Source organism: Pelophylax lessonae (assembly GCF_965119305.1).
Source record: "Pelophylax lessonae genome assembly, chromosome: 1".
Classification (NCBI taxonomy): domain Eukaryota; kingdom Metazoa; phylum Chordata; class Amphibia; order Anura; family Ranidae; genus Pelophylax; species Pelophylax lessonae.
In genome coordinates this window covers 841365196-841391974 of record NC_138768.1, presented here as the reverse complement: position 1 = coordinate 841391974, position 26779 = coordinate 841365196, and the positions used below count along the sequence as shown (strand labels likewise).

General features: G+C 46.5%; 1 protein-coding gene across 1 annotated transcript in view; it reads left to right on the top strand.

The window, feature by feature from the left end:
• Positions 1-26779, top strand: part of ATRN (attractin) — a 444499-nt gene that overhangs the window by 232110 nt on the left and 185610 nt on the right. The window contains exons 14-18 of the mRNA XM_082258667.1: positions 682-820; positions 4033-4208; positions 5147-5366; positions 6873-7058; positions 18607-18843. Coding sequence (XP_082114793.1) covers positions 682-820; positions 4033-4208; positions 5147-5366; positions 6873-7058; positions 18607-18843 — 958 coding nt within the window. The remainder of the gene's footprint in view (positions 1-681; positions 821-4032; positions 4209-5146; positions 5367-6872; positions 7059-18606; positions 18844-26779) is intronic.

The window sequence follows — 26779 nt, the reverse complement described above, 5'->3', positions numbered from 1 at the left end:
GCTTCAGGTTTTGATGATGTTTAAATATTATCCTACATACTAAGGCTCGGTTCACACTATGTCGCTCCGACTTAGGGGGCGACCTGTGAAGTCTCGTGCAGCGCGACTTCGGCGCGACTTGCACGGACTTTATAAAATGAATGTCTATGCAAGTCGCCTCCAGGTCGCCCCGAAGTAGTACGGGACCCTTTTTCTAAGTCGGAGCGACTTGTGTCGCTCCTATTAGAACGGCTCCTGTATCGCACAATGGGAGCGTGACGGACCGCGACTTGTCAGGCTGACAAGTCGCGGTCCAAGTCGGACTAGTGTGAATGCGGTCTACATCTAATCTATTTGGACGAGTCTTCCATTCATTGTATAGTACATTGTTCAATTTCGAAAACATTGCATCTTATTTTAAAAGTCTGTACTCACCAGAAGTAAATGGAAGAGTTGCTATAACAATAGACATCGGGTTTACTTTTCTCACTGCAGACGAACCTCTGTTGCAGTTTGCTTGCTGGGGTAATGCACATTTCTTCTGGGTTTTAAATATATTTTTGTCCAAATGAGCTAAATTTATTAGTAAACGAGATGAGATGGTGACAGTGATTATTCGTATGGTGTCTTTTATCTGTGGCTTATATGTGTCATCATTGGGGTTTCTGTACAGTCTGGTAATGGATATCTTCTGTTGGACAGGGAGCAATTACATTGTATGAACACTGTCCAAAAAGCAACTACGGCTTCTATTGTAACAAGAAGACTAGCTGTAAGAGCTGCGCCATGGACCAAAACTGCCAGTGGGAGCCACGCAATCAGGAATGTATAGGGTTGCCAGGTATTATGTCACATCCTCTTCTTTTTTTTTTTTTGTACTAAGTAACATGTCTAGACAATGGACTTTCAAATATTTACACATTTTTACCAAATATGAAATAAGCTTTAAAAAAAAAAAAAAACTCCCTCTATAGCTGTGGTGCAATCCATCCTAAAGGTTTGCAGCAGATTTTTCATTTTCGCTCAGTACAGTAGTCCATTCTTCTCCCCATCCCAGCAGTGACCCTCTTTCAGTGTTTGCCTAGATGGGTCTAGGGTATGATAAGAGAAACATTGGGACTGATTCATTCGATTTTTGCTTTTTTGGCAATATTTAGTGGTAAAGTAGTACTCACTCCAGAACTAATGCTGAATAGGTCAGCACCAATAACGTGAGTTGAAATTGGCATGCTCCCTCTATAAATGCTTTGTGCCAGTCAGTCTAAAATGCATTGCATGGAAATGTATCTTCAGAGAACACATGCAATAGGCAGACCACTTGCCTTGGGCTTTTGGGTTTCCTCCTGGCAATGCTTGAGTACACCTGGTTAATCCTTCTGTTACCCTATACTTAGGGGTTGATTTACTAAAACTGGAGAGTGCACAGTCTGGTGCAGCTCTGTATAGAATTCAATCAGCTTTCAGGCTCTTTTTGTCAAAGCTTAATTGAACAAGCTGAAGTTAGAAGTGGATTGGCTACCATGCACATCTGCACAAAAATTAACCCCTTTCACACAGGCGACCCAGCTAAGGGGACTCCGCTTGCTCTGTCTGCTGATCTCCCCACTGAGCAGGCAAATGACAGGTACAGAGCGGACACTGACTTAGTAGCACTCTTTTCTATGGGGCAGTTGGATGGAAATGGACTGCCTGTCCGTTTCCATCTGATGCCATCCGATCCACCGGATGGATGGAAAATAGGACCATTACACTGTCTGTTTTTGGCAGATCGGATGGCAGCAGGTCCGATGACATCCGCTGATCCATAGAGAAGACTAAAAGGACCAATCAGGTCTGCCTGAAAAACTGACAGGTGGTTCAGACAGCCCATGTGAAAGGGCCCTAAGTGCAGGGCCGGTGCTACCCATAGGCCAGGTAGGTAACACAGGGGAGAGGCGAGCTTCCGGCTGCAAGAGTGTTTCCCCTCCCTTTCTCCTGTCAGCAGTGTGGCTCACACCAGTTTCCCCCTCCCCTCTTCTCCTCCCTCTTCTCCCCCCCCTTCTCCCCCCTCGGCCAAAGAGTAGGGAGAATCAGAGGTGAATAGGAGCTAGGGGAGCATCCTGGGACATGTAGTCTCGTAAGATTGGTGGCCCCAGCCTGTGGACCCCAAAGATGCCCGGAAAGGTACGACAAAAAAAGATGCAGGGACCCGGGAACATGTGTTTGTGCATTCTATTTCAGCAATGCAGTAGAAAACCGATGAGGCTGGATGAAACTCTGGGATATACCCTTTTGTACTGCACTGTTGCTAGCCTGTCAGTTTACCACCCTAGCCTGTCAGTTTACCACCCTAGCCTGTCAGTTTACCACCCTAGCCTGTCAGTTTACCACCCTAGCCTGTCAGTTTACCACCCTAGCCTGTCAGTTTACCACCCTAGCCTGTCAGTTTACCACCCTAGCCTGTCAGTTTACCACCCTAGCCTGTCAGTTTACCACCCTAGCCTGTCAGTTTACCACCCTAGCCTGTCAGTTTACCACCCTAGCCTGTCAGTTTACCACCCTAGCCTGTCAGTTTACCACCCTAGCCTGTCAGTTTACCACCCTAGCCTGTCAGTTTACCACCCTAGCCTGTCAGTTTACCACCCTAGCCTGTCAGTTTACCACCCTAGCCTGTCAGTTTACCACCCTAGCCTGTCAGTTTACCACCCTAGCCTGTCAGTTTACCACCCTAGCCTGTCAGTTTACCACCCTAGCCTGTCAGTTTACCACCCTAGCCTGTCAGTTTACCACCCTAGCCTGTCAGTTTACCACCCTAGCCTGTCAGTTTACCACCCTAGCCTGTCAGTTTACCACCCTAGCCTGTCAGTTTACCACCCTAGCCTGTCAGTTTACCACCCTAGCCTGTCAGTTTACCACCCTAGCCTGTCAGTTTACCACCCTAGCCTGTCAGTTTACCACCCTAGCCTGTCCGTTTACTACCCTGTGGTTCCACCTACGGTGTCCAAAACCCTAGCACCAGCCCTGCCTAAGTGTTTTGGGAACACCAGATTCTGGGCGTGCATTTTTGCAGATGACACATTTTCTGCTCCTCCTTGATAATTTAGAAATACATTTTGCTCTCAACCAAGCTTCAATTTGCGGAATGCGCTGTCTGCTGAACATGTCGACTGGAGGAAGTTAGATTTTTCAGATGGTGAAGCGGATTGAGCCTGGCTACCTCTAAAGCTGGGTATACACCCATAATCCTTTTTTCCGTTCAACGGTAAAAAGAAAATACAAATTCACAAATCCCTGCATTCACCTTGCTTGTATTCCGAGAGTGGGAACTACCCTATACCATCAGAATGCTCACCAGTGCTGCAGCAGCTGATCAAATGCTGGTTTTCCAGCAGGACCGTTCAACAGAAATTTGTCTAATGAGCGACTTCTTTTGCACACACAAGGCTGTATACCCAGCCTAAGTCATTTTTGGTCTTTGTTGTGATTGCTCTACTTTACTACCTACGTGAAGCAACTCCGGCATCCTAAGCTAAAAGGGTGATTTGGCAGAGGTGTGAGCTCTGGGTTGCCTGCCCCATAAAAACTGCTTATTAATTGGCACAAAGTCATGGCAGTTGGTATAGGAGTACTGTTTTTGTTCATATTTCTAAAAACCTTCTGCTCACAGGAGAACACCAGTATTAGGTCTACACAATTAGTTAGCTGCACGGCCTCCTGGGGATAGTATTTCCATAAACTGTGAGACTGTGTTTGATAAACTCTCACGAATTAGTGTTTTTTATATTTTGGATCTGGTGTATGCCATTATGTAACCCAAATTATTAGAGATTAATCCACTAAACTACTCTAACATTACACATTTTTCTATGACTCCGCTTCTCTTTGAGCGCTATGCTTTTTTTTTTCTCAAAGTGGGCTTTAATATTATCCTTCAGAGGCAAGACTACTATTATAACACTTTTAAAGTAGAGGTTTTAAAATTCCCATTCTTCAGTATAAACTACTGCAACTTATTGCATTTTTTGTTTTGTGCATGTTTAATCATCTGAAACCTCTGATTTGTGACTCCTTCAGAAAACATCTGTGGAGCAAACTGGCACCTAGTAGAAAGCTCATGTCTGAAAATCGCCATTACTAAGGAAAACTACGACAACTCCAAGCTGGCCTGCCGCAATCAGAATGCTGCGCTGGCCTCTCTCACCACACAGAAGAAAGTGGAGTTTGTGGTGAAGCAGCTGCAGAACATGCAGGTAATTATAATTATTATTTCCTTAATAGACCACAGTGCTAAGTGTTAACAGTATCAAACCTGAATGTGATGACTTCATGCACATCAAATTAGCTGTTACATGTGTGAGGAACAAACTAGAGAAAGCATGGATGGTTGGACTTTGTTGGCACAGACATGAGAATGAGAACCAATATGTTGTCACACAAATTGGTTCTCATACCATCATTTTAAATTTGTGTTGTATATGTCTGTCTTATACATATATTTTTTAATACTTTCCAATATAACATATCTTTTTTTATGACACATTGTCCTGTTGTTGTGCCAACAAAGTCCAACCATCCATGCTTTCTCTAGTTTGATACTTATAACTAGGACGAGGCACAGAATTACTCTAGTGTCCACAGTGTCATCCTGTGGTGACACGAATACTCTTATACGTGTGTGAGGAAGGTACAAGGATGGTGGGAGGTGTTAAGTGAGTGAATGTGATGTCTAAATAAAAGTGTAAAAAAAGTATTACCTCTAAGCTTGGAGCGTTAGGCTGTAGGGCTGTTGGGGTAATGCCATCAGTAGTTGGTATGATAGGGAGGAAAGTGGAATGAGAGGTTATGTGTAAATAGCTTTATCTGCCAGATTTACAATTCTGTTTAGTTGGTCTTGTGGTTCACAAATCTCTGCCTTACAGTTTCACAAAAATCTTCCCATGTCATTCCCATTCTGTCCAATGGATAATGAACCAGTATCGACTGCTGTGTTCAGACAGCTAACCGAGAAAGTTATAAAACGGAAACCCTTGTTAGCTATGCAGTGCGGAAGAGATATGCTAATATCAAATCCGGAAGAACATTAGTAAAGCCTATTTAAGTGTTTTGCAAAAAATTCTGATTTTTCTCTGTTGCATAAAAATGTTTGCATATACACGTGTGTTTCCAAGGATATCTATTTTTGTTGCAGCCAAAGACTGAGCTCACACCCTGGGTTGGATTAAGGAAGATCAATGTGTCATACTGGTGCTGGGAGGACATGTCACCTTTCACTAACACCATCCTCCAGTGGCTGGCTGGGGAGCCCAGTGATGCTGGCTTTTGTGGTTACCTGGCCGAACCGTCAACTACAGGCCTAAAAGCAGCAACGTGTATCCACCAAATCAACGGCAGTGTCTGTGAAAGACCAGGTGAGACCAGAGAGGGGAAAGTGGTCAATAATGAAGAGTAACAAATCCATACCTCCTTGGGCCTAAAATTTACCTAAATGGCTTGGCTTAACCACTTGCCGACCGCTTACTATATATATATATATATATATATATATATATATATATATATATATATATATATATATATATATAATATTTATATTACTGCGGCAGGGTGGCTCGTACAGGCAAACCGACGTATGGGTACGTCGGTCGCTTGGTGGCAGCTAGGGGGCGAGCGCGCCCGATTGTCAGCGGGAAAGCCGATGCGTGTGTTAGGCGGCTCGGATTGCGGCCTGACACCCGCGATCGCTACCCGCTGAGAGAGGACGGTCGGCTGTTGTAAACACAGCCGACCGTCCTTCTCCCTGGGATGGTCATAAAGCTCATGTGATCCTTCTATATAGGATCACAAGTCTCTATGGTCATTTCAGAAGCCATGTCCCCCCATAGTTAGAATCACTCTCCTAGGCTCACATTTAACCCCTTGATCACCCACAGAGTTAACCCCTTCCCTGCCAGTGTCCTTATTACAGTAACAATGCATATTTTTAGCACTGATTACTGTAGTAATGTCACTGGTACCCCCAAAAGTGTCAAAAATGTCAGGGGTCCGATCTGCCCGCCGCAATGTCACAGTCCCGCAAAAAAATCACAGATTGCTGCTATTACTAGTAAAAAAAAAAAAACAATAAAAATGGCATAAATCTTTCCCGTAGTTGGTAGACGCGATAAATTTTGTGCAAACCAAACAAAATACGCTTATTGCGATTTTTTTTTTTATTTATTTATTTTTTTTAACCAAAAATATGTAGCAGAAAACAAATTGACCTAAAATGTTGAAAAATTTTAGATTTTTACATTTTTATTTTTGAGAATGTCATATAGCAGAATGTGAAAAATATGGTTTTCATTTTCAAAATTGTCGCTATTTTTTTGTTTATAGCGCAAAAAATAAAAATCGCACAGGTGATCAAATACCACCAAAAGAAAGTTCTATTTGTGGGGAAAAAAAGGACATCAATTTTATTTGGGTACATTGTTGCACGACTGCGCAATTGTCCGTTACAGTAACGCAGTGCCGTATCGCAAAATAGGGCCTGGTCATTAAGGGGGAAAATCCTTCCGGTCTTAAAGTGCTTAAACAACTCTTTTTGGGTCATTTGGGCCCATTCTCTCTGATATGTTGCAATGACACGCAGTAAGACAGTATTCTGGTATATCTGGTAAAATGGACTCTGTCCTTTTCCAAATAATCAGAGTAAGCAGTTGCTTGTTTGGTTGCTGTGGTTTACTGCATCCCTTTTATGTTTAAAATTTGTGTTGCACTTGTACAGTAGTTTTGGATTCTGTGCTGAGTTTCCTGTTTTTGTATTCAGTATGGGTGAGGTGTATAGATCATGTGTTAATTTTTCTGAAGCTTTAACTTTGCCAGTGTTAATGTTTTTTGACTAATGCATTCTGTCTAACTTTTCTGACCTGCAGCTAATCACAGCGCCAAGCAATGCCGGACTCCTTGTGCCTCCAGGTCGCAGTGCTCGGAGTGTACCAGTGCCAGCTCAGAGTGCATGTGGTGCAGTAATATGAAGCAATGTGTGGACTCCAATGCTTATGTGGCCTCTTTCCCCTTCGGACAGTGTATGGAGTGGTACACAATGAGCAACTGCCCCCGTACGTATATATCTTTACCTATATCATCTCTGGTGAAACACAAAATGTTCCATTTCCCTCGCTCCCCCTCCCTCTTCCCCTCCACCTTCCCCTCCCTATTCCTCTTCCCCCTCCCTCTTCCTCTTCCCCCTCCCTCTTCCTCTTCCCCCTCCCTCTTCCTCTTCCCCCTCCCTCTTCCTCTTCCCCCTCCCTCTTCCTCTTCCCCCTCCCTCTTCCTCTTCCCCCTCCCTCTTCCCCTTCCCCCTCCCTCTTCCCCTTCCCCCTCCCTCTTCCCCTTTCCCCCTCCCTTTCCCCCTCCCTTTCCCCCTCCCTCTCATAGAAACATAGAATGTGTCGGCAGATAAGAATCATTTGGCCCATCTAGTCTGCCCAATATATCTGAATCCTATGAATAGTCCCTGGCCCTATCTTATATGAAGGATAGCCTTATGCCTATCCCATGCATGCTTAAACTCCTTCACTGTATTTGCAGCTACCACTTCTGCAGGAAGGTTATTCCATGCATCCACTACTCTCTCAGTAAAGTAATACTTCCTCATATTACTTTTAAACCTTTGCCCCTCTAATTTAAAACAGTGTCCTCTTGTGGTAGTTTTTCTTCCTTTACCGAGTTGATTCCCTTTATGTATTTAAAAGTTTCTATCATATCCCCTCTGTCTCTTCTTTCTTCCAAGCTATACATGTTAAGCTCCTTTAACCTTTCCTGGTAAGTTTTTTTCCTGCAATCCATGTACTAGTTTAGTAGCTCTTCTCTGGACACTCTCTAGAGTATCTATATCCTTCTGGAGATATGGCCTCCAGTACTGCGCACAATACTCCAAGTGAGGTCTCACTAGTGTTCTGTACAGCGGCATAAGCACTTCTCTCTTTCTACTGCTTATACCTCTCCCTATACATCCAAGCATTCTGCTGGCATTTCGTGCTGCTCTATTACATTGTCTTCCCACCTTTAAGTCTTCTGAAATAATTACTCCTAAATCCCTTTCCTCAGATACTGAGGTCAGGACTGTGTCAAATATTCTATATTCTGCCCTTGGGTTTTTACGCCCCAGGTGCATTATCTTGCACTTATCCACATTAAATTTCAGTTGCCAGAGTTCTGACCATTCTTCTAGTTTTCCTAAATCCTTTTCCATTTGGCGTTTCCCTCCAGGAACATCAACCCTGTTACATATCTTTGTGTCATCAGCAAAAAGACAAACCTTACCATCGAGGCCTTTTGCAATATCACTTATCCCTCTCCCCTCCCCCTCCCTTTTCCCCTCCCTTTTCCCCTCCCTTTTCCCCTCCCTCTTCCCCTCCCTCTTCCCCTCCCTCTTCCCCTCCCTCTTCCCCTCCCTCTTCCCCTCCCTCTTCCCCTCCCTCTTCCCCTCCCTCTTCCTCTTCCCCTCTCCCTCTTCCTCTTCCCCTCTCCCTCTTCCTCTTCCCCTCTCCCTCTTCCTCTTCCTCTTCCCCTCTCCCTCTTCCTCTTCCCCTCTCCCTCTTCCTCTTCCTCTTCCCCTCTCCCTCTTCCTCTTCCCCTCTCCCTCTTCCTCTTCCCCTCTCCCTCTTCCTCTTCCCCTCTCCCTCTCCCTCTTCCCCTCTCCCTCTCCCTCTTCCCCTCTCCCTCTTCCCCTCTCCTCTCTCTCTCTCTCCCCCTCTCATAGCTGGTGCAATGATTTTCTTTCTGCAAATACGTGTGCATTTGTTTTTTCCTGAAAGGTGAACTTAGCCTTTAAATAGACCCTGTCCACTTAATCATTTAGATCAGGGTAACCGTGTAAAGGCCACTTTATACTCGCCATGCCTGCGCTTTTATATACCCCTTCTGTCGCTGCTACCAAAGGGAATGGTGACATCTCCCCCTCCTTGTGTGGGTACTCACACCTAGCAATTGTCTGCTAGGCCTGAGCACTGCATCACGAAAGTAGGTCATGTTCTCTCCCATACCTGGAAGCATCAAGTATTTTTTACAGTGGAGGTAACAAACGGTAGGGATGGGAGTGCTGAAAAGAAGAGTGATCGGGGCTGAAATTTACACAAACACTGTCTCATTCCCCTAAATTGACATACTAAAATGTCCCATGTAGGTTTTTTTTTTTATATACTTACCTAGTTGAATGCAGCATCGGCCAGATGCTGCATCTGTCCCCCGGCGCCTCTAACACTGAGAATCGAGCGATCGAACACCAACGATCACTCAGTTCTCACAGCTTCGTGAGCTGAGAGATGTTGAATGTCAGTCAGCAGCTTTCTGCTCTGCCCCCTCCTCGCTTACTGGAGTGCTGAGCTGTGGAGGTGGCAGGAGGGGTCAACTCAGGCTCTCAGTGGCTTGCTGAGAGGCTGAGCTGGGTGCGGGTCCAGACATGTGGGCGGATCCTGACTCCATGGTTGTGATGACGCCCAAGCCTGGACCAGCTCTGTGACGTCAACAGAGAGCAGACTTCAGCCCACTCTCTGCTGAAAACGGGTCACAGGACTGCAAAACGATATGCACTCCTTTGATTCACAGGAGAAGTACAGCCAAAATGACCTTTGGCTGTACTTTAAAGATGGCTACGCATGCTGCACAACCTCCTGAACCTATTCATTTAGGTTTAAGAACAATGCTCTAATGCGAAGACCTACCTAAACAATCTGATACACTTGGTAGTCAACCAGGAAGGCCTACACATTAAATGGCTTTAAAGCGGAGTTCCACCCAAAAGTGGAAGCTCTGCTTATCTGGTTCCTCCACTTGGCACCTTTCAGGGGGGAGGGGGAGCGGATACCTGTCAAAAACAGGTCCCCCCTCCCACTTCTGTGTAAGGTCGCCGTTGCGGCGACCTATGTCATTTAAGGGCCCCGCCTTCCCCCGCTGCCTTCTGGGAGACGCACACAGGTCCCAGAAGACAGCGGGACCATTCAAAAAATGCAGCACAACTTACGCATGCGCAGTGGAAACATGCTGTCCTTAGTGAGGATGCCGATGCCTGCACCCGAAGCCAATGGACAGATCGGCTAGGGGTGCCCACATCGAGGGATCCCTGGACAGGGCTTTTAATTTTTTTTAATACAGGCCGGAACTCTACTTTAAGTAAGGGGCACTCACACTAGCACTTTTTTAACCAGTCCTGGGTGCCGTTCAGCCCCCTGGTCTGGTTAGTTTGTGTAGCGCATGTGTTCCGATCTGTGCCTGGGATAACTTGGAACATGTCCTGGTCGGGGATCACTTTTGTGGTCTGGTACGGTTTGCTGCAGTGTAAGTGGAAGCAATGCACAGTTATTTCCATAGAGAATTTTGTTGTGAAATAAGGATTGCAGGTCTGGTTAGCAGGAAAGTGTGCCTGGGAACACTTCCTTACAACTAGTGAGTGCAAACCGACGGGGGAGAATCGAACTCGGGCACATTTCAGTTCAACTGGCCCGAGTGTGAGTACGCCTTAAATATAAATGATATTGTACAGTGAGATTACAACAGGTTTCATCAGCTTTACTGCTTTATGTGTACTAATAAAGGTACAAAGGCTTATAGAAAACGAATCCCAATTGGATGAATGGAAGAAAAAATTATTTTGCACAGATTATTTTGCACACGGACATTCTTATGAACGACACAATTTACTGCTTTGCTTAGTTTTGCTTGCTTTACCAGAGTACTGCCGTATAGCAGTATGGCCCAATAATCCACAGAGAAGTTGTATGGGATCTGTTGTCCTCCTGAACAGTTCAGGTAGGGTGCTGTAGTGAATTGGTGGATAGCACCAATATACTGTCATCATAAAATAAGTATCTTCACCAGCACTCCTTGGTATAATGATAATCCTGTCCTTCACATAAAGAAACAGACATCCCAGGTTGTTTGTGAATGAAGGACAAGGCCCAGTAATCTGCCTGTTAAAGCACCCCCTATCTCTGACGTGATATGGAGCTCTATTATCTAAAGGCAGATAGTGGTGTTTAGGTTTTTCCCTTGGTATTTTTTCCCAATGGTGAAAGTTCTAAGGTTATATTGGCTAATGTACTAGAAAAGCCACTCCCACTGCCCGCAAATTAGTCTTATTGAGTAATCGCACACAGTTGTAAAATGTACAGTCTCATTACTTCCTTTGGCTTTGCTAACTGCTATGTGGTAAAAGGTCTTACCTAAAATGTAATATATCCAGCCAGACAGGTCCTCACACTACATATTTGTTTGATAAATTTATAGTAGACTGTAATCCGTAATCTGAGTGGCAAGCTTCTTTGTAGTTTAAGGGCATACCTGATTGGATGTAAATTGAATCAGTTGTTTAGGTAGGATCTCATGCTACATAGTGGTTTGTTAATTTAAAGTGTTTAGGCTGAGGGATTTTTACCTTCATGCATTTTATGCAAGAAGGTAAAAAACCTTCAGTGTGCAGATTCCCCATGAAGCCCCCCTAATACTCACCTGAGCCTGATCCTGATCCAGCGATGTGCATGAGAGCAGACGGTCTCTGCCTTGTCATTGACTGAGACACAGCAGTGGGAGCTATTGGCTCCCCCTGTTGTCAGTCACAGTGAGAAGGGAGTGGGAGGTGGGGGTCAAACGGCACTCTGTGTGTCTCATAGACACGCACAAATGCCCCCAGAGAAAGCAGCTTGCTATGGAGGCACTCGGCAGGGAGGAGGGGCCAGTAGCGCCAGCGGGGTACCTGAGAAGAGGAGGATTGGGGCTGCTCTGTGCAAAACCATTGCACAGAGCAGGTAAGCATAACATGTTAAAAAAAATAAATAAAAAAAAGCTGAACCTGCAATGTACAAACCCTTTAAAAGGCATTATTAGGGATTGTGGTTACAAATGACATTTCTCTATCGCTCATTGACAGACGTAGTCTTCTTGATTCTCAAGAGCTGGGTTATGTTGTCTCCGCAGGAGTAGGACTAGGCAGAAAGACAAAACGTTCTGGCTCCACCCTAGGGGCAGTCCCTGAGGGTATATCCTCCCTCTCTCTGCTACAGGGAATCAGTTTTTTTCTGTCTAGTCAGGAGTAAGGACCTAAGTTCCTTGCTGGGATCTTTTGGTCCTGGCAAGACTTTTTTTCTTTAAGAAAAAGACATTTTTTAGGTAGTTTTCTCCAGTGTTTTTTCCTGTGAGATCTTCAAGCAAAAATGCCGGACTGGGCGACACTTGTGGTCACCCCAGCCGGCCTACGAGCGCGCGCAGACCATGGCATTGCGCTTGGTCGGCCGCGACATATTCAAGTAAGTATGCGGGGCCGGGCGACGGGCTGGATGTTGAGATCCAGTGGTCACCCCGGTTTCTGCCTACGAGCGCGTGCAGACCAGAGCTCCGCGATGGGTCGGCCGCGACGGAGTCCCAGTGAAGGGACTGACTTTGCGAGTTAAAAGTCTCGCTTGGACGCCAGGTACCAGAGAGTCGAGGCGTCCACAAACCCCCACCTCGGTGGAGAGGGTATTGTGAAGAGAGGGTGCCTGTCGGTTCGGTATGGTGAGTAAACGTTCCCTTTTTTCCTCGTTATGAGGCAGTATGTATTATGGGCCCCTCCATATATGGTCAGTATATATCTGATACTTACAAGTCCCCCTTGTAATACAGCATGTGTTTGTGGGAAGTGGACTTGGTTTAAGAGCTAACACTCTACCCAGCAGACTGTAACATTACAGCAGACATAGGAGGTATAATCCTACCTTATGTGTAGTGTATCTTCTGTAGATCCATATATCGCCTCTTAGCAGAGATGCAGGTGGATGTGCTGGGAAAACGATTTCGGCGGTCCGCCGCCATTTTGCCGTAGACCGAATGCATGTATGTCCTCAGGTCACGCCGGCCGCCATGTTTTTGGAGTCTTATGTCTCTTCTATGGGGGCGGCCATGTTTTGTGAGCCCAGCTACCTCGTGGAGAGCTGGGAACGCCGGAAGGCGTACACAGGGGGCGGAGCCACGCCTTCTACCCGGGAAAAAGCAAACAGCTCCTTCCAGTCTGTAAAGACAGACGCTGACTGCAGTTGGTTGGAAACTTCACTGCATCGGTTGGTGAGCCTTGGGGGTCCCTCTCTCTCTCTGTGGGATCGAGAAGCAGGTACTCTGAGGGGCGCTATTGCGCTAGGGGGAGACACATAAAAAAAAAAAAAAGAGGTATTTTTTATTTAAAAAAAAAAAAAAAAAAAAAAAGTTTTTTTGTGTTTTCTGGCAAAGGTGTCCTGAATTAACATGGACCCTGCCACTCATGTATCTCCTCCGGATCCCCTTGAGGGGTCTGCGGGATCCTCCAGCACCCCACTGACGATTAAATCATTGTCCGCTATTATGGAAGCTTGTGTCCCGGGTGGAAGTGGCTTGTCAGGGACAGGGCGCAAGTAAGCGACCCCCGCCTAACCCCTTAATATCTGAAACCTCGGATTCAGACTCTGAGCCTATTTCTGCAGTTGCAGGTACTTCATCTGGTATTGGTGTCTCGTGTACTGTCTTTTCAGACAGTGAGGAGGATGTTTCGGCATCAGCCATAGCCAGAGAGGAAGCGTTGGTAAACGCACTCATGGTATCTGTTCAAGAGACCTTAAGATTACAGGGTATTCCGTCAGAAATAGCTGAAACTGAAATCCCTTTTGGGTCTAAAAACGCATCTAGTGGCGAAGGTTTTTCCATTGCCCAAATGTTTTGGCAATCCAATCAAAGAAGAATGGAGTCTGCCAAAACGCATTTCTACTATTTCTAGACGCATTAACAGGCGTTATCCGTTTGAGGAAACCCTCATTAAGAAATGGACAGAACCACCTGTGGTGGATTCACCAATTGCTAGATTGAATAAAGCCACGGTTATTCCTTTAGAAGACGCTCCGTCTTTTAAAGATCCAGTGGATCGCAAGATAGAAGCTATGTCTCGCACCATGTTTGCCTTGATTGGATCAGCTTTCAGACCTATAATAGCTATTGGTCTGTTTTCGCAGGCTGTAACTGAATGGACCAAGTGGTTACGCCGGGACTTAGAAGAGGTCCCTCAGGCGGTATCAGATTTGTTGGAACAAATGATACAGGGGTTACAGTTTGTGTGTGATGCGGCGTTAGACGCCACTCCATTATTGGCGCGAGCATCAGTCTCAGCAGTGGTTCTCAGGCGTACACTGTGGCTAAAAGGTTGGTTAGCCGACCAAGGTTCCAAAAAAGCATTGGCTAATATCCCCTTTTTAGGAGAGCGTCTATTGGAGCCAATTTAGATGAGATCATTAAGGATCTCACGGGTGGAAAGAGCACCTTTTTACCGCAAAAATTTTAAAGGTAGAGGAACTCGTCAAAGACGAGGGCCTTCTTTTTCTGCTCACAAGAGGTTTTTTCGTCCCGCGGGTGAAAAAACTAAGTCCTCCAAAGCTCCTGCAGGAGGCGCCAGGGGTCGTTGGTCGGGCAAGCAAAAGCCCGCCCCCTCCAGACCTGAAGATAAACCGTCCAAAGCCTGAAGGTGCGCCCCCACCCATAACTGGGGTGGGGGGACGTCTTCGCCGGGTCCCGGATCCATGGCTTTCCAGAATCCCGGACAAATGGGTCTGCGAAGTCATAAGGTCAGGGTACAAGATCGAGTTTCGATCTCTCCCACCGGCGCGATTCTTCCCTTCCAATATCCGACTATCCTCAGATCGTTTAGAAGATCTGCGGAGAGCAGTCACAGATTTACTACAACAAGGAGTGGTAGTCCACGTTCCTTGGACAGAACGGTTTCGAGGGTTTTATTCAAACCTATTTACAATAAGAGGGCAAAGTGCGTCCAATTCTGGACTTAAGGGCACTCTATTCTTTTGTCTTCATAAGAAGATTCAAAATGGAGTCCATTCGCACAGTAGCAGCCTTTCTGCATCCAGGGGATGTCCTAGCGTCCATAGACATCTAGGACGCATATCTTCACATTCCCATTTTCGCAGGACATCAGCGGTTTCTACGTTTTTCCGTAGAAGAGAACCACTATCAGTTTGTGGCGTTACCTTTCGGTCTCGCCACGGCTCAGCGGGTCTTCACGAAGGTGTTGGCCCCAATGTTGGCACTTCTGCGCCAAAGAGGCATATCGATTCTAGGTTACCTAGACGATCTTCTGCTTCATGCAGAGTCTCCTCAGACCTTGCTACAAGACGAAGAAATTACTATGATTTCTTTACAGGAATTCGGGTGGCTGGTGAACCAGCAAAAGTCATTTCTGGTTCCCACCCAGAGGCTCGAATATCTGGGTCTAATTTTAGACACAGTCAGGACAAGAGTTTTTTCTTCCGGTAGGGAAACTCCGAAAGATTCAATCAGCAGTCCACCAACAGCTGGTCTTCCCTTCGGACTTGCATGAGGGGTCTGGGGTTGATGGTGGCTTCCTTCGAAGCAGTCCCATTTGCCCAGTCCCATACCCGAATTCTTCAGCAAGAGATTCCTCTCAGATGGAATCGGAATCCGGAATCCCTGGACAATCAGATCCGATTGAGCAAACAGACCAGAGAGTCTCTGGTCTGGTGGCTTCGGTCTCCGATGCTCAGCCAGGGAAAGTCATTTCTGCCAATATATTGGACGACAGTGACCACGGATGCCAGTCTATCCGGATGGGGAGGAATTCTCGGTCAGTTATCTGTCCAGGGACTTTGGTCCCCGGAAGAATCCAGGTTACCGATAAAATGTATTGGAACTGAGAGCGATCAGACTTTGTCTGATTCACTGGACCGAGCAGCTCCAGGGCAGCCCGGTTCGGATCCAGTCGGACAACACCACGGCCGTGACTTATGTCAATCACCAGGGGGGCACCAAGAGTGTCCGAGCGGCCAAAGAAGTGGCTTGCATTCTTCGCTGGGCGGAACGATTTGTTCCAGCAATCTCTGCGGTGTTCATTCCGGGGGTGGAAAATTGGCAGGCAGATTATCTCAGCCGTCAGACTCTGGATCAGGGGGAATGGTCCCTCCATCCAGACGTTTTCCACCAGTTGTGCCTACAATGGGGCACCCCGGATATGGATCTGTTGGCATCTCGATTCAACAGGAAAGTTCAGAGATTCGTGGCTCGCTCCCGCGATCCTCTAGCAGAAACCGCAGACGCACTGATCGCCCCGTGGGGGCAATACCAGCTAATGTATGCCTTCCCTCCTCTTGGGTTACTGCCAAGACTTCTTCGCAGGATAGAGGAGGAAGGAATTCCAGTAATCCTGGCAGCTCCGGATTGGCCTCGTCGAGCTTGTTACGCCGACTTGGTCAGACTGATGGCGGACGTCCCGTGGAGACTTCCTCTCAGGAAGGATCTACTGTCTCAGGGACTGATCTTCCATCCTGCTTTACGATCGCTGGTTTTTTAACGGCCTGGTTATTGAGACCCAGGTGCTGAAGGACAAGGGATTGTCAGCTTCAGTTATTCCTACTCTAGTTAGAACAAGGAAAGCGACTTCCAGAAAGATTATCATCGTACATGGAAGTCTTATATTGTGTGATGTGAATCCCTTGGGTTCCATCTACATCTTTATTCGGTGGTCCGAATATTGGCTTTCTGCAACAGGGAGTTGAGCAGAAGCTGGCCTTGAGTGTTATCAAGGGTCTGGTTTCAGCATTTGCTATCTTCTTTCAGAAGCTTTTGTCTACTCATTCCTTGGTGCGGAATTTCATCCAGGGGGTGCGACACCTGGCTCTGCCAGTGCACGCGCCGTTACCATCCTGGGATCTTAATTTGGTGCTGTCGGTTCTTCAGACACCTCCCTTTTGAAAATATCAGGGAGATTCCCTTGCTTACTTTATCCCAGAAGGTGGTCTTCTTGGTGGCTATCACTTCTGCACGCAGGGTGTCAGAACTGGCTGCATTATCCTGTTGTTCCCCAGATCTGGTGGTTCATAGGGATAAGGTTGTTCTTCATCCGAATCCATCCTTCCTTCTAAGGTGGTTTCAAAGTTTCATTGATTGAGGACAGTGTATTGTCCTTCCTATGTCCTTAGCCCAATCATCCTCGAGAATTTGCATGGCATTCCTTGGATGTAGTTCGGGCGATCAGGATATACTTGAATACTACGGATTCAATTTGTAAGACGGATTCACTGTTTGTGATCACGGATGGCCCTAAGAAGGGGTTGCCTGTTCTGCTGCGACCATCTTTAGATGGATCAGACAGACGGTGGTATAGGCTTATTTTATCTAAGGGTCGGGATCTCCCGTTCCCTGTTAAGGCGCATTCTACTCGGGCGCTTAGAGTTTCCTGGACCTTCCGCCATCAGGCGTCAGTGGTTCAGGTTTTCAAGGCGACTGTTTAGTAGTCGGTTCATACCTTTACAATATTGTATAAGGTTTATGTGATGGCATCGTCGGATGCCTCTTCTGGCTGCAAGGTTCCTGCAGGCCACTGTTTGAGGAGACTGTTGGTCTACCTCGAGGATTTGTGGGGTAGGTCTCATCTGTTTACTCGATGAGTCCTTTGATACTTCTGGTTGGCTCCGGTTGGGCCTTCTAGATTGGATTTTGATTCTGTCAATCCCACCCCTCATTTTGTGGCACTGCTTCTGGATGTCCCAGCTCTTGAGAATCAAGAAGACTACGTCTGTCAATGAGCGATAGAGAAAAATGGATTTTTGTAAGATCTTACCGTAAAATCCTTTTCTCTTAAGCTCATTGAGAGACGTAGTACCCGCCCCTCTATCATTGAGTTGGGTTGGGTTAAATTCTCTGTACTGCTTTAAAACAGAACTGATTCCCTGTAGCAGAGAGAGGGAGGATATACCCTCAGGGACTGCCCCTAGGGTGGAGCCAGAACGTTTTGTCTTTCTGCCTAGTCCTACTCCTGCGGAGACAACATAACCCAGCTCTTGAGAATCAAGAAGACTACGTCTGTCAATGAGCTTAAGAGAAAAGGATTTTACGGTAAGATCTTACAAAAATCCATTTATTTGAACCTCTGCCCCCTTATTCCCTGTTCAGCTTTTTGCACTAGCGATGCTATAGTATTCTGTGCACAGTATGGAAACTCAAACCACTACATGACGCTTACAACATATACTAAATTGTTATGACTTTAAGATCAATGTACAGTGTTCAACTCCCTTCGGTGCCTTATACTTACTATTAAGCAACCCATAGATGACTCGATTTTCTTTCTTTCCACCCTCGATTCCCCCATCAACACAGTCCGTGCTGAGGGTGAATGCCTCCTGTGGAGCGCTATTGTGTTCTGCCGTCCAGGGAGGGCGCTGGGAGCCTTTCCACCGGCAGAATGCAATGATTACTTCTACGGGCTATAGCTAGCTGCTGGCAGTAATCGAATGTAAAATATCTGACAGGAGGCTGGTTGTACCCAAGTCGATTGATGGATCGAATCTTGGCTGGTCCCTCCTGAACATGCCGAATTTTGATCCATGTATGGCTGGCTTTATTGTAAAAGTTAGCTTTGTGTTTCAGCACATTGACAGTCATTAAGAATGAGCACTTGCCTAGTTGAAGAGTAAAGTACAGCTGTCAGCACCAGCCAATTAGAATAAATTGTTAAATGACTTAAGTAAATTTAGTGGGTTGTTATGCAGAATAAGCATGAAGGTGTTTATGAAATACAAAGTGCAATGCTTCTCAACTCCTTCACAGTTTCCTCCAGTGATTTTTTATTTTTTTTTTCCTCTGCAGCTGAGAACTGTTCCGGGTATCGTACATGTGCTCAGTGTCTGGAGCAACCTGGCTGCGGGTGGTGTACGGACCCCAGTAATACAGGCAAAGGGCAGTGTATGGAGGCCTCGTACCGCGGACCAATGAAAATGCCCAATGGGTCAGCAATTGCAAAGTCCAGCTACTCTGAGCCAATCCTGGATGTCAGCATGTGTCCTGCAGAGAATCATTACAACTGGTCTTTTATCATGTGTCCAGGTATCTTAATAAAAATATAGGAACTGCCAGAATAACACACTACTGAATTTCTTATTAAAGGATCAGTCCACTGAAAACTGGTATTAGGGTTTTTGGAAGGTGCTGGAGAGTTAAGCCGCTTGAAGTTTTCGTATCTCTCTCATGGACTGTTTTGGTGAAATATTTGTACTGAGCTCATGGGTATGCACTCTTGCTGTGGCCTAACTTACTGTTGGGTTTTAATTTTATCCTATATTTATGAAGACTGTAACAGGGGGAGCTGGAATGCACAAATTTGGGTGTCAAGGTTTTGTGATCAAGGTTTTGGAGTATTCAAGATTCGGGCTGATTCAGCCCACCAGGCTCCTCCTGCAACCAATATATCACTTTTGGGTGGACTGACCCTTTAAAGTTGCATTGTAGGTCAATTTACAAAGACGTAATGACAATTTTTTTTTTTTTCCTTTTTTTTTTTTTTTTAATGAAAATATGAATTTTCTCTCTTAGACCCTTAAAATGTAACTAAAGACATCTGTATGGCAGTCTGAACAAGTCTCATATCCAGTGACTGAGATGCACAAGCCTCATAAAGTAAACCGAAAAAACCTATTTTCGCCTTCACTGACTGAGCCAAACCCTCCTTTATTTGTGTCTCTTACACATCCCCTCCCAGACACTGCAGCTCAGTGGGAGGGTTTCAGCAACAAAGGCAGTGCTGTCACTCCAGAAAGCAGTGGGCAGAAAGAGGTGTGGCCAACTGATGATTGACAAGCCACAGGCTTGTGTATCAGCCAAGACAATGTTGATGGCTACACCTCCCTCATTAGTGCCCTCATAGTTCTTTGAGAACTACAAGCCATCTGCTGCAGTGGAGTATGGGACTTGTAGTTTATGCATTCACAGATCCCTGAGAATGAGTAATGAAGTTGTGCGGCGGCGCTGGTTTTAAAATGTGACCGCGGGGGTGGGGCAGAGGAACCCCCGCCTGCTGTCACAGGGTGGGGGGAGAGTTTTTTTTTTTTTTTTTTTTAATGGGAGGCCATCATTCTACTTTGATTATTTTAAAGCAGAACCTTTAACTGATCTCCAAAAACACTAGTTAGTTTTAAATATACAAAGCAAAGCAAACCTATCCATTCATATCTCTATGCTTTATTTTGCTGAGAAATCACTTTGAAAAACACTGCAGCCATCTTAAGTAATGGCAGATGCTTCATGTTGCATTTACTTCCTCGAATCCATTTACCCTTAGCTCGGGCATGCAGACAGGAGGGTGTGCTTAGCTGAGAAAGCCCCTCCTCCCTCCTTTAGCTGAAAAAATAGGCCTGTGAAGACTCCTGGGATGTATGACATCATTTTGGCCTAGGCAAGAAAACCAGGAAGCCACTGAAGAAAAAAAAAAAAAAAAAAAATATATATATATAAAAAAGCTTAAAACAAGTAAATATAACTTCAAATCTATTTACTTAGGCTAGCAGCCTAAGTTTCTCTATCGCTCATTGACAGACGTAGTCTTCTTGATTCTCAAGAGCTGGGTTATGTTGTCTCCGCAGGAGTAGGACTAGGCAGAATGACAAAACGTTCTGGCTCCACCCTAGGGGGCAGTCCCTGAGGGTATATCCTCCCTCTCTCTGCTACAGGGAATCAGTTTTTTTCTGTCTAGTCAGGAGTAAGGACCTAAGTTCCTTGCTGGGATCTTTTGGTCCTGGCAAGACTTTTTTTCTTTAAGAAAAAGACATTTTTTTAGGTAGTTTTCTCCAGTGTTTTTTTCCTGTGAGATCTTCAAGCAAAAATGCCGGACTGGGCGACACTTGTGGTCACCCCAGCCGGCCTACGAGCGCGTGCAGACCAGGCATTGCGCTTGGTCGGCCGCGACATATTCAAGTAAGTATGCGGGGCCGGGCGACGGGCTGGATGTGAGATCCAGTGGTCACCCCGGTTTCTGCCTAAAAGCGCGTGCAGACCAGTGCGCTGAGTCGGCCGCGACGGAGTCCCAGTAAAGGGACTGACTTTGCGAGTTAAAAGCTCGCTTGGACGCCAGGACAAGAGAGTCGAGGCGTCCACAAACCCCCACCTCGGTGGAGAGGGTATTATGAAGAGAGGGTGCCTGTCGGTTCGGTATGGTGAGTAAAACGTTCCCTTTTTTCCTCATTTATGAGGCAGTATATATTATGGGCCCCTCCATATATGGTCAGTATATATCTGACACTTACAAGTCCCCCTTGTAATACAGCATGTGTTTGTGGGAAGTGGACTTGGTTCAAGAGCTAACACTCTACCCAGCAGACTGTAACATTACAGCAAACATAGGAGGTATAATCCTACCTTATGTGCAGTGTATCTCTGTAGATCCATATGTCACCTCTCAGCAGAGTGCAGGTGGATGTGCTGGGAAGACGATATCGGCGGTCCGCCGCCATTTTGCCGTAGACCGAATGCATGTATGTCCTCAGGTCACGCCGGCCGCCATGTTTTTGGAGTCTTATGTCTCTTCTATGGGGGCGGCCATGTTTTGTGAGCCCAGCTTCCTCGTGGAGGGCTGGGAACGCCGGAAGGCGTACACAGGGGGCGGAGCCACGCCTTCTGCCCGGGAAAAAGCAAACAGCTCCTTCCAGTCTGTGTAAGACAGACGCTGGCTGCAGTTTGTTGGAAACTGCACTGCATCGGTTGGTGAGCCTTGGGGGTCCCTCTCTCTCTCTCTGGGATCGAGAAGCAGGTACTCTGAGGGGCGCTATTGCGCTAGGGGGAGACACAAAAAAAAAAAAAAAAAAAAAAAAAAAAAAAAGGTTTTTTTGTTTATTGCTGGCAAAAGTGTCCTGTATTAACATGGACCCTGCCACTCATGTATCTCCTCCGGATCCCCTCGAGGGGTCTGCGGGATCCTCCAGCACCCCATTGACAATTGAATCTTTGTCAGCCATTATGGAAACTTTTGTGTCCCGGGTGGAAGTGGCTTGTCAGGGACAGGGCGCAAGAAAGCGACCCCCGCCTAACCCCTTATTATCTGAAACCTCGGATTCAGACTCTGAGCCTATTTCTGCAGTTGCAGGTACTTCATCTGGTATTGGTGTCTCGGGTCCTGTCTCTTCAGACAGTGAGGAGGATGTTTCGGCATCTGCCATAGCCCGAGAGGAAGCGTTGGTAAACGCACTCATTGTATCTGTTCAAGAGACTTTAAGGTTACAGGGTATTCCATCAGAAATAGCTGAAACTGAGATCCCTTTTGGGACTAAAAAGCGCATCAAAGTGGCAAAGGTTTTTCCATTGCCCAAATGTTTTGGCAATCCAATCGATGAAGAATGGCGTCTGCCAAAACGCACTTTTAATATTTCCAAACGCATTGAAAATGATACAGGGGTTACAGTTTGTATGTGATGCGGCGTTAGACGCCACTCCATTAATGGCGCGAGCATCAGTCTCAGCAGTGGTTCTCAGGCGTACACTGTGGCTAAAAGGTTGGATAGCCGACCAAGGTTCCAAAAAAGTATTGGCTAATATCCCCTTTTCAGGAGAACGTCTATTTGGAGCCAACTTAGATGAGATCATTAAGGATCTCACCGGTGGAAAAAGCACCTTTTTACCGCAAAATTTTAAAGGTAGAGGAACTCGTCAAAGACGAGGGCCTTCTTTTTCTGCTCACAAGAGGTTTTTTCGTCCAGCGGGTGAAAAAACTAAGTCCTCCAAAGCTCCTGCAGGAGGCGTCAGGGGTCGTTGGTCGGGCAAGCAAAAGCCCGCCCCCTCCAGACCTGAAGATAAACCATCCAAAGCCTGAAGGTGCGCCCCCACCCATAACTGGGGTGGGGGGACGTCTTCGCCGGTTCCCGGATCCATGGCTTTCCAGAATCCCGGACAAATGGGTTTGCGAAGTCATAAAGTCAGGGTACAAGATCGAGTTTCGATCTCTCCCACCGGCGCGATTCTTCCCTTCCAATATCCGACTATCTCCGGATCGTCTAGAAGATCTGCGGAGAGCAGTCACAGATCTACTACAACAAGGAGTGGTAGTCCACGTTCCTTGGACAGAACGGTTTCAAGGGTTTTATTCAAACCTGTTTACAATACCCAGGAAAGAGGGCAAAGTGCGTCCAATTCTGGACTTAAGAGCACTCAATTCTTTCGTCAACATAAGAAGATTCAGAATGGAGTCCATTCGCACGGTAGCAGCCTTCCTGCATCCAGGGGATGTCCTAGCGTCCATAGACATCAAGGACGCCTATCTTCACATTCCCATTTTCGCAGGACATCAGCGTTTTCTACGCTTTTCCGTAGAGGAGTACCACTATCAGTTTGTGGCGTTACCTTTCGGTCTCGCCACGGCTCCGCGGGTCTTCACAAAGGTGTTGGCCCCAATGTTGGCACTTCTGCGCCAAAGAGGTATATCGATTCTAGGTTACCTAGACGATCTTCTGCTTCATGCAGAGTCTCCTCAGACCTTGCTACAAAACATAGAAATTACTATGATTTCTTTACAGGAATTCGGGTGGCTGGTGAACCAGCAAAAGTCTTTTCTGGTTCCCACCCAGAGGCTCGAATATCTGGGTCTAATTCTAGACACAGTCAGGACAAGAGTGTTTCTTCCGGTAGGGAAACTTCGAAAGATTCAATCAGCAGTCCAGTTGTTACTGTCCAACAGCTGGTCTTCCCTTCGGACTTGCATGAGGGTTCTGGGGTTGATGGTGGCTTCATTCGAGCAGTCCCACTTGCCCAGTCCCATACCCGAATTCTTCAGCAAGAGATTCTCCTCAGATGGAATCGGAATCCGGAATCCCTGGACAATCAGATACGATTGAACAAACAGACCAGAGAGTCTCTGGTTTGGTGGCTTCGGTCTCCAATGCTCAGCCAGGGAAAGTCATTTCTGCCAATATATTGGACGATAGTGACCACGGATGCCAGTCTATCTGGATGGGGAGGAATTCTCGGTCAATTATCTGCCCAGGGACTTTGGTCCCCGGAAGAATCCAGATTACCGATAAATGTATTGGAACTGAGAGCGATCAGACTTTGTCTGATTCACTGGACCGAGCAGCTCCAGGGCAGCCCGGTTCGGATCCAGTCGGACAATGCCACGGCCGTGGCTTATGTCAATCACCAGGGGGGCACCAAGAGTGTCCGAGCGGCCAAAGAAGTGGCTTGCATTCTTCGCTGGGCGGAACGATTTGTTCCAGCAATCTCTGCGGTGTTCATTCCGGGGGTGGAGAATTGGCAGGCAGATTATCTCAGCCGTCAGACCCTGGATCAGGGGGAATGGTCCCTCCATCCAGACGTTTTCCACCAGTTGTGCCTACGGTGGGGCACCCCGGATGTGGATCTGTTGGCATCACGATTCAACAGGAAAGTTCAGAGATTCGTGGCTCGCTCCCGCGATCCTCTAGCAGAAACCGCAGACGCACTGATCGCCCCGTGGGGGCAATACCAGCTAATATATGCCTTCCCTCCTCTCGCGTTACTGCCAAGACTTCTTCGCAGGGTAGAGGAGGAAGGAATCCCAGTAATCCTGGTAGCTCCGGACTGACCTCGTCGAGCTTGGTACGCCGACATGGTCAGACTGGTGGCGGACGTCCCGTGGAGACTTCCTCTCAGAGAGGATCTACTGTCTCAGGGACCGATCTTCCATCCTGCTTTACGATCGCTGGCTTTAACGGCCTGGCTATTGAGACCCAGGTGCTGAAGGACAAAGGTTTGTCAGCTTCAGTTATTCCTACTCTAGTTGAAGCAAGGAAAGCGACTTCCAGAAAGATTTATCATCGCACATGGAAGTCCTACATTGCATGGTGTGAACCTTTGGGGTTCCGTCCTCGGTCTTATTCGATTAGTCGAATATTGGCTTTTCTGCAACAAGGGGTTGAGCAGAAACTGGCCTTGAGTACTATCAAGGGTCAGGTCTCAGCATTAGCCATCTTCTTTCAGAAGCCTTTGGCTACTCATTCCTTGGTGCGGAATTTCATCCAGGGGGTGCGACATCTGGCTCCGCCAGTGCACGCGCCGTTACCCCCCTGGGATTCTTAATTTAGTGTTGTCTGTTCTTCAGAAACCTCCCTTTGAAGATATTAGGGAGATTCCTCTACCCACGTTGTCCCAGAAGGTGGCCTTCTTGGTGGCTATTACTTCTGCACGCAGGGTGTCAGAACTGGCCGCATTATCTTGTCGTTCACCATATCTGGTGGTTCATAGAGATAAGGTGGTTCTTCGTCCGAATCCATCCTTCCTACCAAAAGTAGTTTCAGAATTTCATCTGAATGAAGAAATTGTATTACCTTCCCTGTGTCCTAAGCCCAGTCATCCTCGGGAATTTGCTTTGCACTCCTTGGATGTGGTCCGGGCGATCAGGGTATACTTGAAAACGACAGACTCGTTTCGCAAGACGGATTCACTTTTTGTGATCCCAGATGGACCCAAAAAGGGGTTGCCTGCATCTGCCGCGACCATTTCCAGATGGATCAGACAGACGGTAGTACAGGCTTATTCTATTAAGGGTCGGGAGCCCCCGTTCCCTGTTAAGGCGCACTCCACTCGGGCACTTAGTGCGTCATGGGCCTTTTGCCATCAGGCGTCAGTGGTCCAGGTGTGCAAGGCGGCTACCTGGTCGTCGGTGCATACCTTCTCTAAACATAAAGTTGATGTAATGGCATCGTCTGATGCCTCATTTGGCCGCAAGGTTTTGCAGGCCGCAATTTGAGGAGACCAGTGGTCTACCTCGAGGGTTTTTTCCGTTGGAAAATTTTTTCTTTAGTCTCATTCTTTGTTTATAATGAGCCTTTAAAACTTCTAGTTTGGCACCGGTTGGGCCTACTAGATTGGATTTGATTTTGTCAATCCCACCCCTCATTTGTGGCACTGCTTCTGGATGTCCCAGCTCTTGAGAATCAAGAAGACTACGTCTGTCAATGAGCGATAGAGAAAAATGGATTTTTGTAAGAACTTACCGTAAAATCCTTTTCTCTTAAGCTCATTGACAGACGTAGTACCCGCCCCTCTATCATTGAGTTGGGTTGGGTTAATTTCTCTGTACTGCTTTAAACAGAACTGATTCCCTGTAGCAGAGAGAGGGAGGATATACCCTCAGGGACTGCCCCCTAGGGTGGAGCCAGAACGTTTTGTCATTCTGCCTAGTCCTACTCCTGCGGAGACAACATAACCCAGCTCTTGAGAATCAAGAAGACTACGTCTGTCAATGAGCTTAAGAGAAAAGGATTTTACGGTAAGTTCTTACAAAAATCCATTTTTTCACTTTAGGAATGTTATGTGCACGTGTCAGGGAATAGGAATTATTGGAACATCTTCTTCTAAAACACCAGGTTAGGGTTTCTGCTGCATAAATGCTGCATAAATCTGTCTCAAATATGGACGATTTGATATACAAAGACAAAAAATACATAGGCCGAGGTTTCTTTCAGTGAAAACCACTTGTCATAGCGATTAGTAGCTTCAGAGCCACAGCTGACTAGCTGAACTACTTCTGAAGATCTTTCAAGAACTGTCGTGGAGATTGATGTCCTAAACCCTACCTGTTGCTTTTTTATGTGATGGCTTTAATCTGTGACCAATAGAAAAGCCCAAGAGTAATGCTGGCCATACACTTGCCGAAAAATCGTTCGAAAATCTCATTTGGTCAGGTCGTTCAGTTTTCGTCCAGTTAATGGGCACAAATAGAAAATAGTTTTTAACTTTTCCGAGCCGAAAAAATTGAAGGAACTGTTTGCACTAGGCATATGTGACAAACCGAACGAAAAACGTCCATTGAACGTTTTATCGTTCGAAATTCGGTCGTTACATGATGGCACGATCGTCTGCTCTCATGGCTGATTTTTCGTTTTTCGAACGATTTTTGGGCTGGTGTATGGCCAGCTTTGTAATGTGTATGATCAGCTCAAACTTTACAGGAAATAGGTGAAATTTTCATATTCTTGTCACTGTCTATATCTGGATCTACTGGTTGGGTAAACCACCCCTGACA